General features: G+C 62.0%; 2 protein-coding genes across 8 annotated transcripts; one reads left to right on the forward strand and one right to left on the reverse strand.

Moving 5' to 3' along the window:
• Positions 1-331: 331 nt before the first annotated feature.
• On the reverse strand, positions 332-10,648 carry LOC104366329 (testis-expressed protein 2-like). 7 transcript variants are annotated; one of them, XM_042798883.1, is made up of 14 exons: positions 10,237-10,648; positions 9,481-9,713; positions 7,103-7,270; positions 4,729-5,648; positions 4,368-4,568; positions 3,975-4,278; positions 3,503-3,720; positions 3,135-3,308; positions 2,919-3,018; positions 2,643-2,775; positions 2,409-2,546; positions 1,976-2,188; positions 1,722-1,842; positions 332-962 (listed from the first exon to the last, which is right to left on the reverse strand). In XM_042798883.1, the coding sequence occupies exons 4-14, from the start codon at positions 5,635-5,637 to the stop codon at positions 837-839; spliced, it is 2,637 nt and encodes an 878-aa protein (XP_042654817.1). In that variant the 5' UTR covers positions 5,638-5,648; positions 7,103-7,270; positions 9,481-9,713; positions 10,237-10,648; the 3' UTR covers positions 332-836. The 7 variants fall into 7 exon arrangements, with proteins under 7 accessions (XP_042654817.1, XP_042654816.1, XP_042654818.1 ...); XM_042798882.1 differs by having other exon boundaries at positions 10,216-10,648; XM_042798884.1 differs by lacking the exon at positions 9,481-9,713 and having other exon boundaries at positions 3,135-3,281; positions 3,566-3,720.
• A 256-nt stretch (positions 10,649-10,904) lies between these two features.
• MSRB1 (methionine sulfoxide reductase B1) lies at positions 10,905-13,673 on the forward strand. Its single transcript, XM_042798652.1, has 4 exons — positions 10,905-11,003; positions 11,659-11,801; positions 11,907-12,021; positions 12,488-13,673. The coding sequence occupies exons 1-4, from the start codon at positions 10,949-10,951 to the stop codon at positions 12,517-12,519; spliced, it is 345 nt and encodes a 114-aa protein (XP_042654586.1). The 5' UTR covers positions 10,905-10,948; the 3' UTR covers positions 12,520-13,673.
• The last annotated feature ends 382 nt before the right edge of the window (positions 13,674-14,055 follow it).

Genomic DNA, 14,055 nt, shown 5'->3' on the forward strand with positions numbered 1-14,055 from the left:
CAAGTGTCTGCTCTGCCCTCTGGATCCTCCCTTTCCTTTGCCCAGTGAATTTTTTCCCACTGCCTGCATCCACCCAAACCATGGTGAGGGCTCCCCTTCCTCTCTTCCAGAGGAGAGCAGAGCAGGTACCAGGACTTCTGCCCCAGTTTCCACTGGGAATACAGGGCCTCCCCGTTACCTGCCTCTGCCCAGGCTCTCCCCGCGCCGCCTCTCACACTCGCACACCCCAGCACTCCTTTGGCTGAGCTGAAGGTATGACCTCTCTCCCCACAGTCCTGGCCAGCATCCTCAGCAGATGTGGGAACTTGTGTACAATAAGAGGGCTGCTAGGTAAGACTGGGCAGGGATGGATTTATTCAGATTTTGGACTCATTTCCCACCCGTGTTTTCCTTGCAGTCCAGCTGCCTGCGGGGAGGGTGTGATGTGTCTTGGAGCTGTGATGTCTTGGATCAAAGGTGATCACAGCTCCCTTCAGTGCAGAACCGGTCTGGGCGTCCTGCACCCTCTTTGGGAACCAGACAGTGGAAAGCACAGCCCTCCACTGGTCCAGAGCTGCCCCCTTGACCAGGAGTCCTGGGAACCTGGTAGGAGCTGCGTGAAGTTCTTGAGTCTCCAGCAAAAACCCCCTTGCCCTGTGGCTGGTTCTGCCCTGAACGTGTGCTTGCAGTGTTTAAGGAGGAGGCTCGTCGACGAAAGTGCTGAGGGTGAGGAGAATCGAGAAGCTCAGACCCCATGGCGTAGCCCTGGATGCAGTCAGTGGCCAGGCCCTGGCTGGCCCCGTGTCCCAGCGAGGTCCCCGAGCTCTGTGCAGTGTCTCTGCCCTGTCCGTGGGGCTTCAGAGCCTCTTCTCTGCCTTGGCTGGTGGGTCCCTGGGCAGCCCTACAGTGGGGGGCTGAGGATCCAGGCTGGAGCACATGATGGGAATGATGAGATCATCCATGTTTGGCATCACCAAAATTTTCTGAAAGGAGGAATCCAGAATAACAAATAAGTGGTTTTTGAATGCCACTCGCCTGACTGGTGACACATCTGCTGGGAAGTGGCCTTGGCAGGAGCCACACTCGAGTCAGCGACTCCTGTGAACGGAAGGTCCCGGGCTCCCATCCCCTCAGCAGCAGCTGACTGTGCCTGGCTTCAGAGGGTTCCCAGCTCTAGATATCTCAGAGTGGGGACAAGCAGGAACAGTTTTTCTTTGCCCTGCCCACCTGTATGGCTTGAAGGGTGGCCATGGCAGAGGGCAGGGACCAGCACTTTAGAGCCATTCAAACAGGCAGCTCTTCAGGAGGATTTGGGTACCTAAATATTTGTGGGGACGTTTCTGCTCTTTGACCAGGGGGTCTCACAGGTGAGAGGCTGAAAACAAACCATTGGGTACCTTGTGAATGGTAAATCTCCCAAATGTCCCCAAACCAGAGTGGACGGGTAAATTCAGCCCTTTTGGGGGGTGTCTGCCTGGGATTTGCTGACACTCCTAATCCGTCCTGCTTGGGGCAGGGCTGGGAGAAAACCACTTTTCCTCAAGCACTCTAGTGCTCAGAGCCCCAGCCCTTAGAGCTGGTTCCTTAGGTTGTGTTTCTGACTGTCCAAAGTTGGATAGACCGGATCAGATGCTGGCTTTTTGCAGAGATAACCCTGACCCAAACCGAGGGCTGATCATCCCTGATCGCAGCAATGCCCGTGCTTCAGCAGGGTTGGCTGAGCCCTTTAAGAGACCAGGCACCTGGAATTCGTGCTGCAGCTTCTTCTCGATCCACTCAGTGACGTGGAGGAATGTCACCTCCCGCTCGCCCAGCTTTGGGCGCACCTTCAGCTCCAGCTGGGGTGGGACTCGGAAGCTGTACCTGCAAGGGGAAGGGTAAGAGGCAGAAAGTCCCAAAGCCCCAGGGCTGCCTCCTTGGCTGAGCCGCAGGGAGCAAGGGGAGCTGGAAGGAGGATGCACGTGTGTCCCTGCACGGGAGGAAGAAGAGCTGATACCAGACACGGTCTGTCGGTGGCGGGGGGATGTTCACGGCCAAGGTGCCTGCCAGCTCCTGCACCTCCACCGTCAGCAGCAGCGGCGTGTTGGAAACCTCCTCGATCTTCTTTTTGATGAACTCGTTTTCAGTGGCCTTCTGGAAGTACTTGGACTTGGCGATCTTATCCACAAAGCGCAGGATCTTCCGGCTCGTGCTGTTGCCGCTGACGTGGCTAAAACGAGGGGGAGCCACAGCTCAGAGCCGTGCTGGGTTGTGGCATCCCCCAGCCGCCTGCCACAGCACCCCGCAGGGACAGGAGTCCCCCCAACCCCACCCCTGCGAAGGGCTGCCGTGATGTGCCCTGTGTGCCTTCCCCGGGGCAGCCAGCCCTGAGCTGGCGTAGCACCCTGCCTCCCCCAGCATCACCCCACGGCACCCAAAGAGCCCCTTACCCCTCGGGGCCAGGCGGTGGGACCCGCTCCCCCAGGGCTCCCGCGGGTTCCGCAGCGGCGATGTCTTCCTCGTCGGAGGAGCCGGCGCTGGATGACTCTGCGTCGCTGTCTGCCAGCAGGATCAGCCGTGGCCTGGCCCTGCGAGCCCCGAGGAGCATCACGGGGGTGCCCTGGGGCCAGCACCCTCTCGCCTCACTCAGGAGGAGGAGACCCAGCCATGCACAGACTCCTTACCCCTCTCCGCCTGCCTCTGCCGGGCCGCTCTCCTCCGCTGCGCTCTCCTTCCCCAGCTTGCAGAGGTTCATCTTCGTCTCGAGTGTCATCTGCAACGAGCCGCTGTAGGTGACCTCCATGTCCACCCAGAGCCCTGCCGGGGAGAGGGACGGGGAGAGCCCCCGTCAGCACCGCAGGGGCCGAGGGCTGCTCGTATGCCTGCCGAAACCTCCCTGCACCTCAATAACAGCTGCTGCGGAGCCAGCCCTGGGGTCCCTGACACTCTGCGGGGCTCACCTCGGTCATTGATGGTGGGGTTGGAGGCGCTGAGGACGGAGGGGATGGAAGTGCCCATGTCCAGCTCTGTCAGCGTCAACTCGTTCATGAAATACGGGAGCTGATGGAGGGAAACCACGCAGAGATGGTCACCGCCGCCTGGCACCCGGCTGTGGGTCCTTGGGGACAGGGCTCCCCCTGCCCCCCCCCAGGTGTTTTGAGGCTCCTGCTTCTCACCTTGATCTTGCTCAGCTTCTTCTGGATCTTGCCGGACACTTGCTCGGCCCAGTATCGCTCCCGGAGGAAGTCCCAGAAGATGCGCCCCACCAGCGCGTTCATCCAGGCCATGCACGCCTCGCTGCGCCCGGCCGCGTCCTCGCCGAGCTGCGGAGGGTCAGAAGCCACAAGCCCCTGGAGCGAGGGGGCCCCGTGAGTGGTGGGACCCGCTGCTCGGATGCTCCCCCGCACCACGGCTTGGCTGCTTAAACCCCGGTGCCGAGAGGGAGAAGATGAAGCACAGGACTGGAAAGCGGCTGCGCGCAGGGTCCGTCAGCCTCTGCTCAGCGCTCGTGTCCTGCTCCCAGTGCTGGATTTGTCCCACTCACCTTTGTGGGCATGGGGCTGCCCAGTGCTCCGTGAGAGGGGCTCCGGTCTGGGCTGCCCCCCACCTGCGCTGGCACGAATCGGGCCATGTAGGTGCTGTAATCCAGGAAAATCTTCTGTTGGATGCTTCCCGCCAGGTCCTTGGGTGGGACACTGGAAGGGATGTCCTCGGCGCTCTCTCCGCTGCTGCTGCCGCTGCTCTGCCGAGCTGGCCCCACGCCTGGGGACACGAGGGGGTCAGGATGGCGTGAGAGGTGACACGCTGCCCGGCCGTGATGCCAGTGACATGCCACCCCCCCTATGCTGGGGAGGGGGATCCTCCGGGCTCTCCCTGCTGCTGCAAATGCTGGGGGGTCCTTCATGTCCCCCCCAGGCCCACTGATGCCTACCAAGGGCTTGTCCTCCCGCCACACGTGCAGCTCCCACCCCGGATCTCTCCCGGCACAGAGCAGAGCCACGACGGCTGCTTCTCACCCGCCCTGGCTTCGCCGCGGCTGCTGCCGGGTGTCCCGCGGGACGCTCGCATGAGGTGCTGGTACCACTCCTCCTTCTCCCTTCCCGTCCGCCCGAAGAGGTACAGACACCTCTCCCTGCAGTCCCCCGGCACGTCCTGCCCCGGCACCGGCGCCTTCTTTATCCCTTCATCCCTCTGCAGCTCTGCGTCCTGCTCCTCGCTGCTCCTGCAATCCATGTCTGCCGGGTCGGGCAGGAGGAGGCAGATGGGGTATTTCTTGTTCCACGTCCGTTTTCGGGCCAGGCTGGGGGGACAGAGGAAGACCTGCAACACCGAGAGTGGCGGTGAGGCCAGGCTAGGGCGCGGGGTGCTGGGGGTCCCCGCGGGAGGGTCCTTGGCACTGCCGGGGTCACCTTGGCGTCGGTCAGGTCGTAGCAGCGGTGGCTGATGAAGACGGCGTCGAGGATTTCCTCCTCGAAGGTGGCTCGGCGCGGGATGTTGCTCTTGGGGTAGGAGAGCTTGAGGGTGGCCCCATCCAGCGCGGCGAGCACCGAGTGCGTGAGCGAGGGGTGGAAAAGCTCGGGGTCGTAGACGTGCAGCTGGTTCATCCAGCCCTGGGTGGGGGGAGAGGGAGCCGGCTGGTTCCCGCTGTGCCGTACGGGGCGGCAGCCGGCACCCCCCACGGGCTCGGCACCCCCTCGGTGCTGCACCTCCAACCCTGGGCTCCCCTCCAGCCACCACCCCGCACCCCATCCCGGACCACCCCTCTCCTACCTGGAGGCGGTGGGTTTCCCGCGGCTCCCCCGGGAGCAGCTTGGGGCGCGGGCAGCCCTGCGGTCCCCGTGCCACTGGCGGAGGCTTTGGCACGAGGAGGAGGATGGCGAGGAAGCCCAGCACTAGCCCGCAAATGAGCCCCATGCAGAGGCCGGCGGCGTAGGGCGGCAGCGGCAGGATGAAGTAGCCGTAGGCGAGGAGGGCGATGGAGGCGAGGGCTCTGCCCGGCACCGTGCCCCCCGGCCGTGCCGGCGGTGGCTCCTCGGGGGGTGGCAGCCGGGGTTCGGCACCCCGCTGCGCCACCTCCACCACCTGGATCACGTCCCCGTAGGAGCAGATCTCGTAGCGGCAGTTCAGGGTGGGCTCCCAGGGGCTCCAGTCCCGCACCCGGTGTCCCCCGGCCCCGTGGCTCCCCGCCTGCCCGGGGCTTCCCCCCACCTCCTGCCCCACTGCACCCGCTTTCGCCCGGGCCACAGGGCTGCTCTCCTCGGCCATGAGCCGGCTGAGCCGGCTGAGGGGCTCCTGCACGGCCTCCGACAGCCGCCTCTTGGTGTCCTCCAGCCTGGCCTCCCGCAGCCGGAGCAGGGCGGCGCGGCTTTCCGATGGGGAGATGCTGGGGGAGGACGGGGCCGTGCGGGACTTGGCCGGGCACAGCCGGGGCTGGGGAGCCCGCGGGAGCTCACCCAGGAGCATCCCCCCGGGCTGGGGTGAAATGGGAGGCTTTGTGTCCCCATCCACGGTGAAAACAAGCCCGCCGCCATCCCGGCCGCTGCTCTCCTCTCTGGTGCCGGTGGGATGGGGCGTTAGCCCATCGGTGTCCCCGCGCCGAGGCGAGCCGGGGGACGGGGCCAGGGTCGGAGAGGCGTCCGCCGCCGCCGCCGCTGCCGCCTGGTCTGCCATCGCTCGCATCGCCGACGGTGCTGCCGAGGGAACGGGAGGAAGCAGCTCAGCCCCGTGTCACCTCGAGGCACAGCGTGTCCCTGCCCCGCTCCTGCTTTCCCCATCGGCATCGCCAGGAGCCATCAAGAAGGAGGAGTGAGGTGCCCCTGGGGACCCCGTCGCTGTGGGCTGGGAGCCTCCCAGCCTATTTTGGGACGCCCTTGGGGCCACGGAGCTGCCAGTTCCCGGCTCTCCCTGTGCTTCCCGGCAGGGATGGGATGGAGGAGGCACCGCAGTAAGATGAGCTCAATGACAGCGTGCAAGGAATCACTCATATAACAAGGATAAACCTCAGTCAGGCAATTGGCAATGGGGACTCCAAGAACCTGGAGCCGTGAGCCACATCTACAGCAAAACAAGGGGGGATTTTCCCACACCAGGATATTACGTGGGTCCCAGCACACGTGCCGGGGCTGTGAAGAGGGATGCAACGCCAGCAGGCAGGACTCTCCGACTCCTCTAAATGCTTTTTGCTTCACTGACAGTGATTTGGCCCTTGCTTAATGCATTGCATGAATGTGAAATGAAGCAAGCCCGAGCTGTGGCCCCAGTTCAGTGTGAGGATGTTCTGGAAGCAGAGGGTCTGTAATGTCTGTTTTTACTGGAGGCGCACAAAAGTTTTTCCTAACACATAAAGTTTCCGTGGCCCTGAGGCTGTTCCTGGCCATGGCAAAATGTTGTCCTGTCCCCAACAGCCACCGCGACCCTCCCGTCGCTGCGCTCCTGCCAAAGCAATGAGGCTGACCCCGCTCTTGAGTTGTGCCCCTGCGTGATTTTGGGAGGGAGGATGGAGGCTGCAGGAAGGGTTCGTGGGGTGCTTGAGCTCTGCCACCACCCCCGTCCCCTCGCAGCATCCCTGCGTAGTGGGGACGTGCCCCCGGGGAGCCGGGGCTGAACAGCACCCTGCTGCGGGTGGGTGCTGCCCCTCGAGCTGCCTTACACCCCGCAGCCACGTCGCCCTGGATCTTCAAAGCACTTCACTGCCACGAATTAATTACAGGCTGTGCTGCAGCTGCCGCCAGCGCCGTTTATATAATCTCACGTTTCGCAGCTTTCCCTCTGCTTCTGATTTACAGGAGCCACTTGTTATCCCCAAACAATCCACGGGTGATGATCCTGGTGGTACCCAGCGCCTGGCAGAAACCCAGGCTGTGGGGCTGGCCTCATCCAGCCCACGGACAGCACTGCTGGCACCCCTGGCAGAGCGGTCTGGGGCACCAAGCAAAGCATCAAAACATCAAAACGCGGAGTGAGCAGAGGAAAATGAGTGGTAGAGCTGGGCATGAGAAGGGACCCCTTCCCTGCCACCGTGGGGCCCTGTACACCTCCCACCCAAGCTCCTTATCATGCAGATGTCGCAGTGGCCTCATGCCACAGCCATCCCCAGTATCCCCAGTGCTGCCCGTTGCCTCCCCCAGCCCTCGGTCGTGCCTACCTGAAAGCCTCAGGGCTGGTCCTCGGCTGGTCCTGCCCGACCACCGCTCCCCGTCCCCGCAGGATTAGGGGGACCCCAGCTCCCCCGTGCTTGGCGAGGGCTCGGTGCTCCCCTCCGCCGTGCCTGCCTTTTTGTTACCACCGCTCCAGTATTCGTGGGTTTTAAAAGCTAAAAAAAAAAAAAAAAAAAAAAATCAAAAAAAAAACAACCAAGAAGACTGTTTCCTGAGAGACCATTAGCACAGTGGAAGACGGAGATAATAATAGCCTGGGTTTGTATGGGAGTTTTCATCTGGCAGAGACATCAAGTACAGTGGGGGCTATAGACACACTGCTGAAACGGGGGGAGCACTGGGGATGGGCCCTGCTGGGTGCCATGGCTGGACCACCAGCACCCCGGGATGGAGGGTCCACCCAGAGCAGCCCCAGTGAAGGCTTCACTGCTGGCTCAGTCTTCAGAGAGCAAATATCAAGCCCAAAGGTGCTCCCGGAGCTGGCCCCTCGGTGCCAGCACTAACCCAGAGCTCGTCCCCAGTCTGTGACCACGGGGGGCGCGCAGGGTAAGGGGAATCCTTTTGCTCTTTATAGGAAAAACTGAATATGAAGGTCCTTGCAAGTATTTTCATTAGGCGCTGGGGTAGCTGGGTGGGCACGGCTGGGTGATGGAGCAACGGGGATGACAGTGGCTTCAGAGGCACCAGCAAACAGCTCTTAGGGGATGTTGCACAGCACCTGCCTTGCGGAGTTCTGCAAGCCCAGTCCCAGTGGGACCCAGAAAGGATCGGTGCTGTAAAGGATGTCCCTTTGCTTGGAACACCCGGCCCGGGAAGGTCACAGCTCTGCAGAGCCTGGAGAGCTGCGAGTGCCCCAGCTGGGCAGGGACACAAAATCCCTAATGACTGCCAACCCCCCCGTGCTGCTCTTGGAAACACAGAAGCCATAAACATCAGTAAGACTCCCTGCTGGACCCAGGCTCCAAATTTCCATTCCTTGCTCTCTGCTCTGGTTCAGATTGAAGGCTGGGACTTGACCTGGCACAGGGACAAGCTGTGGCCTGGATCGGGCTGGTGTCTTTGAGCATCTCTCCCCAAAATGCTCCCTTTATGTGCCTGAGGCAGCAGGAGCCCCCACGGCTCAGCACGGCAGGGTGCTAGCTCACCCCAGGGTGCAATACCTACACACCACCTGGAAAGAGAAACTTTCCCTACGCCAGCATCTACCCCATCAGTGCCCTGAGCCGCTCACTCCCAGGTGGGCACTGCCTTTGCTGTAAAATCAAGGAGAGTTAATTGAAAAATGAATTTCCAGCAGCTCTCTCCAGTTAATTAGAGGTGCCGGTGGCTGGGGCGGAGGGCTGGCGCTGCTGGCGGGGATGGTGGCACGGCTCTGCCTGGGCGCAGAGGCTTTCATCACCCAGCCAAACGAGCTGGAAATCCCTCACCTAATTATCTCCGCAATATACAGCTACAGAAACCAAATTGCTGCGGTTATTAGCGCTTTAACTGGAGAGCTCTCTGCATTATCCTGTGATTAAGGAGTGCGGGGCTTTGAAGAAAGTCACACTGCAACCTCAAGATGTAACTGGGCAATGGGAGATGCCGGCTCCGTCTTCTGCTCCTGCTTCCACATCACGTCGCTCCTCCTCGGGGGCTTTACTGGGGGATACTGGAGCGGATTTCATGCTGCTGGAGGAGCGAGGAGCTGGGCAGGCTTTGGCATCACGTGGCTCCAGGGTGGCTGTGCCTGCTGGGGTGCTCAGAGTGAGCCTCAGCACCCAGCCTGGTCACCCCGTGACCTGCTCCCAACCCCTCCTCACCCCCCAGGGCTGTCCCAGCCTTGAGCTCAGCCCTGCCTTTGCTATGGACTTTGCTCTGTCCCCATCCTCTGCCCGTCTTCCCGAGACCTTCGCATCCCTCACAGGAGAGCTCTCAGCCCTGGCGTCACCCGGACGCAGCCCTGGGGAAGGACCCAGCCGGTTCACCCATCTCTTTCATTAGCACAGGCTAATTAAGACTTCACCATCTAAATTCTGGTTAGCAGCCAGCATCCGGGTGGGCGATGCTGCTGAGACACAGGGGCCCAGTGACTGCGGGGGCTCCTTCCACTGCACCCCAAAGGTGTCCATGGCCTATTTGGAGTCTATTTGGAGCCTTTCCTGACACCCCGCTTGCCTGATCTTAGGGGATCATAAGGGAGGTGCTTTCAGAAGACCACGTCACCTGTTCCCCCGCGCGGTGACACGGCACGTCCTCGGCTCCCCGCCGTCCCACGGTGCTGCAAACGAGAGCCCCTTCCTCCCCCTGCCCGGGTGCCTGCCACGAATCATCAATCCCTGGGGCTGGAGGGGGGAGCTCAGTCTGCCCGAGATGAAAGCCTGACCTAATTCAAACCGGCGGCATCCAGCGGGCAGGAGCATCGCCAGCGCCGGCCCCACGCGGGGGGTTTCCACGCCGGGTGCAGCCCCGGGGGGAGCTCCTGGCTGATGGCCACGGCTGTTGGCATTTTAGGGAGCAGGGCCCCATCCACGGGCTTTGCTGTGGGCTGCAGGGCTGGGGCAGCAGGGTTGGCTCCTCGGGACAGTCCCCGGCTTCTGTCCGAAGGGCATTTTTGTTCTGGTATCAAGGAAGGTGGAATTTCCATGAAAGCCCACTGGATGAGGCCTCATCCAAGGGTCTTCAGATAAAACTAGGGAAGAATCGAGTTGTGCTGCCTGTTTTTTTAGAGGGCAAAGGAAGCTGCGTGCAGCTCATCCCCTCCCGGAGCCTGCCAACGAGCTGGCTGCCTGCAGTTCACCTTCAAAGCCCTTACCTTGCCGCACGCCAGCCCGCTGCCTCCTCCTTCTCTGGGACCCCCATACCCCCCTGCACCCCACGAAGGGACACAGCTCAGACCCCGCATTGCCCCCCCCCCCCCCCCCCCCCCCCCCCGTGCTGGCCTCCGTGGGGAGGGTCCCCAGGGGTGACCCCTGGCTCTGCGTTCCTGGGCTGGTGGGATGGGTGGTCCCCGCTGAGCCTGTGCCTGCACCCCAACCCCTGGGACCCTGGGGTGTGTGTGTGGGGGGGGGGGGGGGAGCCCCCAGTTTGTCCCAAGAGTTGCCCAACCTCCATCACCCACCGTGGGCAGCGCTGCCTGTACCTGGGCCAGGTCCCGGTGCGCCGGGGGAGGATCGGTCCTGGTGCCGGAGAAGGACAAGCAGTCCCGGTGCCACCGGAGAGACGGACTGGTCCCAGCGGGGGGAGAGAACCGGTATTGGTGCCAGGGGGGAGGATGACAGGAGGGTCAGTCCCGGTGCTGGGGGAGGAGCGGACCCTGTGCTGGGGAAGAAGAGCCGGTCCCGGTGCTAGGATCCGAGGGCTGGTGCCGGTGCCGGGGGGTGAAAAGCCGGTGCTGGAGGCGGAGGGTCCGTCCTGGTCGCGGTGCCGGGGGTGGGTGCCCGGTGCCGGAGCTCCCCCCGCTCCCCCCGGCGCTGCCGGAGCATCCGCGGAGCATCCGCAGCACCGTGCCGGGTCCCCGCTCCGCTCCGCCCCGCGCCCCCCGCCCCCCCGCCCGCCCGCAGCCCGGCGGGGCCGCCCCCCCACCGCCCCCTCCTCCCCCGGGAGGGGGGGGGCTGGATTTCGCGGGGGCTGCGGGGCCTGGGACAGGATTTCCCACGCGTGAAGAAGAGCGGTACCCACCCCCCCCCTCCGGTTACCGGGACTCTCCCCCCCACCCCCCGCGGGGATCGGGACCCCCCCCCCCGGTACCGCCTGCGCCGCAGCGCCCCCTGTCGGCCCCGGGGCGGGGCCGGGGGCGGGGCCGGGGGCGGGGCCAGGCGGAGCGGAACCGGGCCGGTGCGGCGGGAGCAGCCATGTCGTTCTGCTCCTTCCTCGGGGGCGAGGTGTTCAAGGACCATTTCCAGCCGGGTGAGCAGGGCCGGGGGGGGTGTGGGTGTGTGTGCGTGTTTTTTTGTTTTTTTGTTTTTTTTTTTTTTTTTTTCCGTGGGGTCTGTAGGTTCCCTGGGGGTTCGTCGTGTCCTCCCCATCCCCCCCGTCCCCCCACCCGTGGGGCGGGCAGCGAGTGTCCCCCAAAAAGGCTGGATTCCCCGGGGTGAGTGTCCTTCCTGTGGGGCATCCTCCACCCGTGGGGACCGGGCTGGGGGTCCCCTCTCTGGGGTCCTTGTTGGAGGGGGGGGGTACCCCCGGTTTGGGTGAGGAGATCCTGCCTACAAAGTTGGGGGGGGGGGGGGAGAATCCCTTGGGGGGGATCCTGCCCTGCGGGGCTGCACCCAGAGGAACCCTTATAGGGGATGTGGGTCCAGCCCCATGTCCCAAAAACTCCCACTCGCCTGCCTGGCCGGGGGGGGGGGGGGCCGGGTCTGGCAGTGGCCCACACGGGCAAAGTCCAACACGGGTGGGTGTCCCGTGTCACCCTGCTGATGTGTCCCCACCGCTGCCCCCCCCCCCGCTTTCCCGCCTCCCAGTTCCCCAGCAATCGCTGCTGGGAGCCAGCAGGGCCGGGGGGGCTGCCCCCCCCCCCCCCAACCCCCAGCACTGACCCCTCTCCTGCCGCCCTCCCCAGGCATCTACGTCTGTGCCCAGTGCGGCCACGAGCTCTTCTCCAGCCGTGCGAAGTACGAGCACTCGTCCCCGTGGCCAGCCTTCACCGACACCATCCACGAGGACAGCGTGGCCAAGCGCAAGGAGCGGTCAGGGGCTTTAAAGGTGCCGATTCTGAAATTTTGGGGGGGCGTAGCGAAGCCCCCGGGCTTTTTCAGCGTGAGCCTGCCCGCTGAGAAAGGCCGTCAAACCCTCTCCTTGCATTTCTAGGTGTCTTGTGGCAAGTGTGGCAATGGGCTCGGCCACGAATTCCTCAACGACGGGCCGAAGAGGGGGCAGTCCCGCTTCTGAATATTCAGCAGCTCGTTGAAGTTCATCCCAAAAGGTAACGGCCGCGGCTCGGCAGCTGTTTTGGCTCTCGTAGTTATTTCTGGGGAAGCTGCTGATAGCCCGGCCACGCTGTGCGCGATGCGCTGGTTTCAGCAGGGCGTAGCTGGCCCTTCAGATAAGCCGAGTTGCCACTTACGCCCTAAATAAATCTCACATGCATCAGCCTGAGATTTGGGGAGCTTTGAATATTGCAGCTGCCCTATGGGCAGGGGAGTGGGTCCGTGGGGAAGGGCAGGGCTTCTTGCCGTTGTGGTTATCGTGCTGTTTGCTTCCCACGAGTCAGAAAAAGGGTTTGGGAGGCCAAGTTCAGGGCTGTACCCTCAACCACGACTTGCTGTCCTGCTTGTCGGGCTGTGGTGGTTTCAAGATGTTAGCTGCACGTAGCAAAATAACCATATAAAAGGGGCTGGGGGTTCTGGAGCAAGATACACAAGCCCTGATTCTTCCTCTTCCTCTTTTAGGCAAAGCAGACGAAGACCTGAAGCAGAAGTAAGCGAGCTGCTCTACTGGACACACTGTTCTTGGACTGATCCTGCGTTCACACCTCGGGCTGCACCGTCTGGTCAAGGGGGCACCAGGAGCAAGAGAAACCCTGAAGAAGCTCCTGGTTTCCCCGGGCCGGTTCCCTCTTGGGGCTGCTCTGACTCGGGGCGCCAGGAGGAGCGCGGGGGGTGGCGAGGGGAAAATGGGGTTGCTGAAGCTCTGTGCTTGCTGGGTGACAGGTTGTATGACCTGTGCCTGAGGGTGTTTCACATGAAGGGATGACGCAAAGGCTCCAGCTCCTCATTTTACCCACCCTTACCCTCTCCCCAACTGCCTCTTCTCCCCGGCATCCTCGTTCTGCCGGTAGCAGCCACTGCTGAGTCCTTTGGGTTTTGTCCATAGAGCAGCCCGTGTGCCCGCGGTCCTGCCCCTGCTGAGCTCGGTTTTGCTGTCGGCTGAAGCTGAGCCAGGACACTCTCCAGATCACAGCCAGGAGGGGCCGGTTCTGCCGTGGCACTGATGCAATCCAGAGTCGCTCCGCTGGCATTTCCAGGGAGTAACGTAGGATTAGTTGAGGTCAGAGTCTGGGTTAATCCCTGGTGCTATTCTGGGCTGGGATCATGGTATGAATTGCCCTATATAAACCCTTCCAGGGCGCTAGGGTAAGGATGATTTTATGATCCTGCTAGACAGCATCCACATATTTTAACCCTCTACCCATCTTGCACACAGTAGAGACAGTTCTGGATTTCCCATGTCCTCTGGGCTTGGTTTTAACTTGGCCTTACACCAGATTTATCACTGTGCTATAAACTCCAGTGGCACTAACGGTTCTTCCTTGCTCCTCACTGGTGCAAGGGAGGCCAGCATCGGGCTCATGGGCTGCACTTTGCACAACTCAGGCTTTAGGAATCGTATCTGCGTTCCCTCTGTGCTTGGAAGGGCTGTGACACTGATTTCTCCTTAATTCAGGATCTGATTTGTGGCCTTCCCTCCTTGTCCCAGAAACCAAATCCTCTTTGAAATCAATATACAAGGATTTTTTTTTGAAGATGGCAAAACCTTTTGCTGACCCGTGGGTCCAGTGTTCCAGCTCATTACCTGGAGCTCACTGCTGGTCTTGTACTTCTTTCAATACTGAAAATAAAGCACTGATTCACTGTGTTGGAGAAATAACATTTTTTTAAAAGCACTGGTGATGGCACCCTGGTGCATCTGCCCTAGGATTCCTTCTGTGCTTGTTTTGCCCAGTTTTGGAGGGAAGGTTGGGGAGGCCACGCCGGTGGTGGGATGTGTGTGAGGCAAGTACAAATGCAGGTACAAATACAGGGCAGGTTTTTGTGCCTCCAAAGCCCTGGCCAGAATGCTGGGAGCAGATTTCATCTGAGGTCTGTCTTCAGCCACAGACCCACATCCCCGTGCGCGGACACATCGTGTCTTGCATCCAGCGTGGTCTCACAACCCAAAGGCTTGGCCTGAGGTTGGTGTGTGTGGATTCATTCTGTATTTGTTACTGGTATCCCAGGTTTTGGCATGTGGAAGGGGG

The sequence above is a fragment of the Tyto alba genome, unplaced genomic scaffold (assembly GCF_018691265.1).
Source record: "Tyto alba isolate M040663 unplaced genomic scaffold, T.alba_DEE_v4.0 Super-Scaffold_28, whole genome shotgun sequence".
Lineage (NCBI taxonomy): Eukaryota > Metazoa > Chordata > Aves > Strigiformes > Tytonidae > Tyto > Tyto alba.

Bases quoted from the DNA above. Each gene is read 5' to 3' on its own strand.
- LOC104366329 (XM_042798880.1), bottom strand. From the start codon at position 5,637: ATGCGAGCGATGGCAGACCAGGCGGCAGCGGCGGCGGCGGCGGACGCC. The intron at 3,309-3,502 runs GTGAGTGGGACA...CCCTCGCTCCAG, and splicing joins GCAGCCCCATGCCCACAAAG to GGGCTTGTGGCTTCTGACCC. The intron at 963-1,721 runs GTGCCTGGTCTC...TCCTCCTTTCAG, and splicing joins AGCTGCAGCACGAATTCCAG to AAAATTTTGGTGATGCCAAA.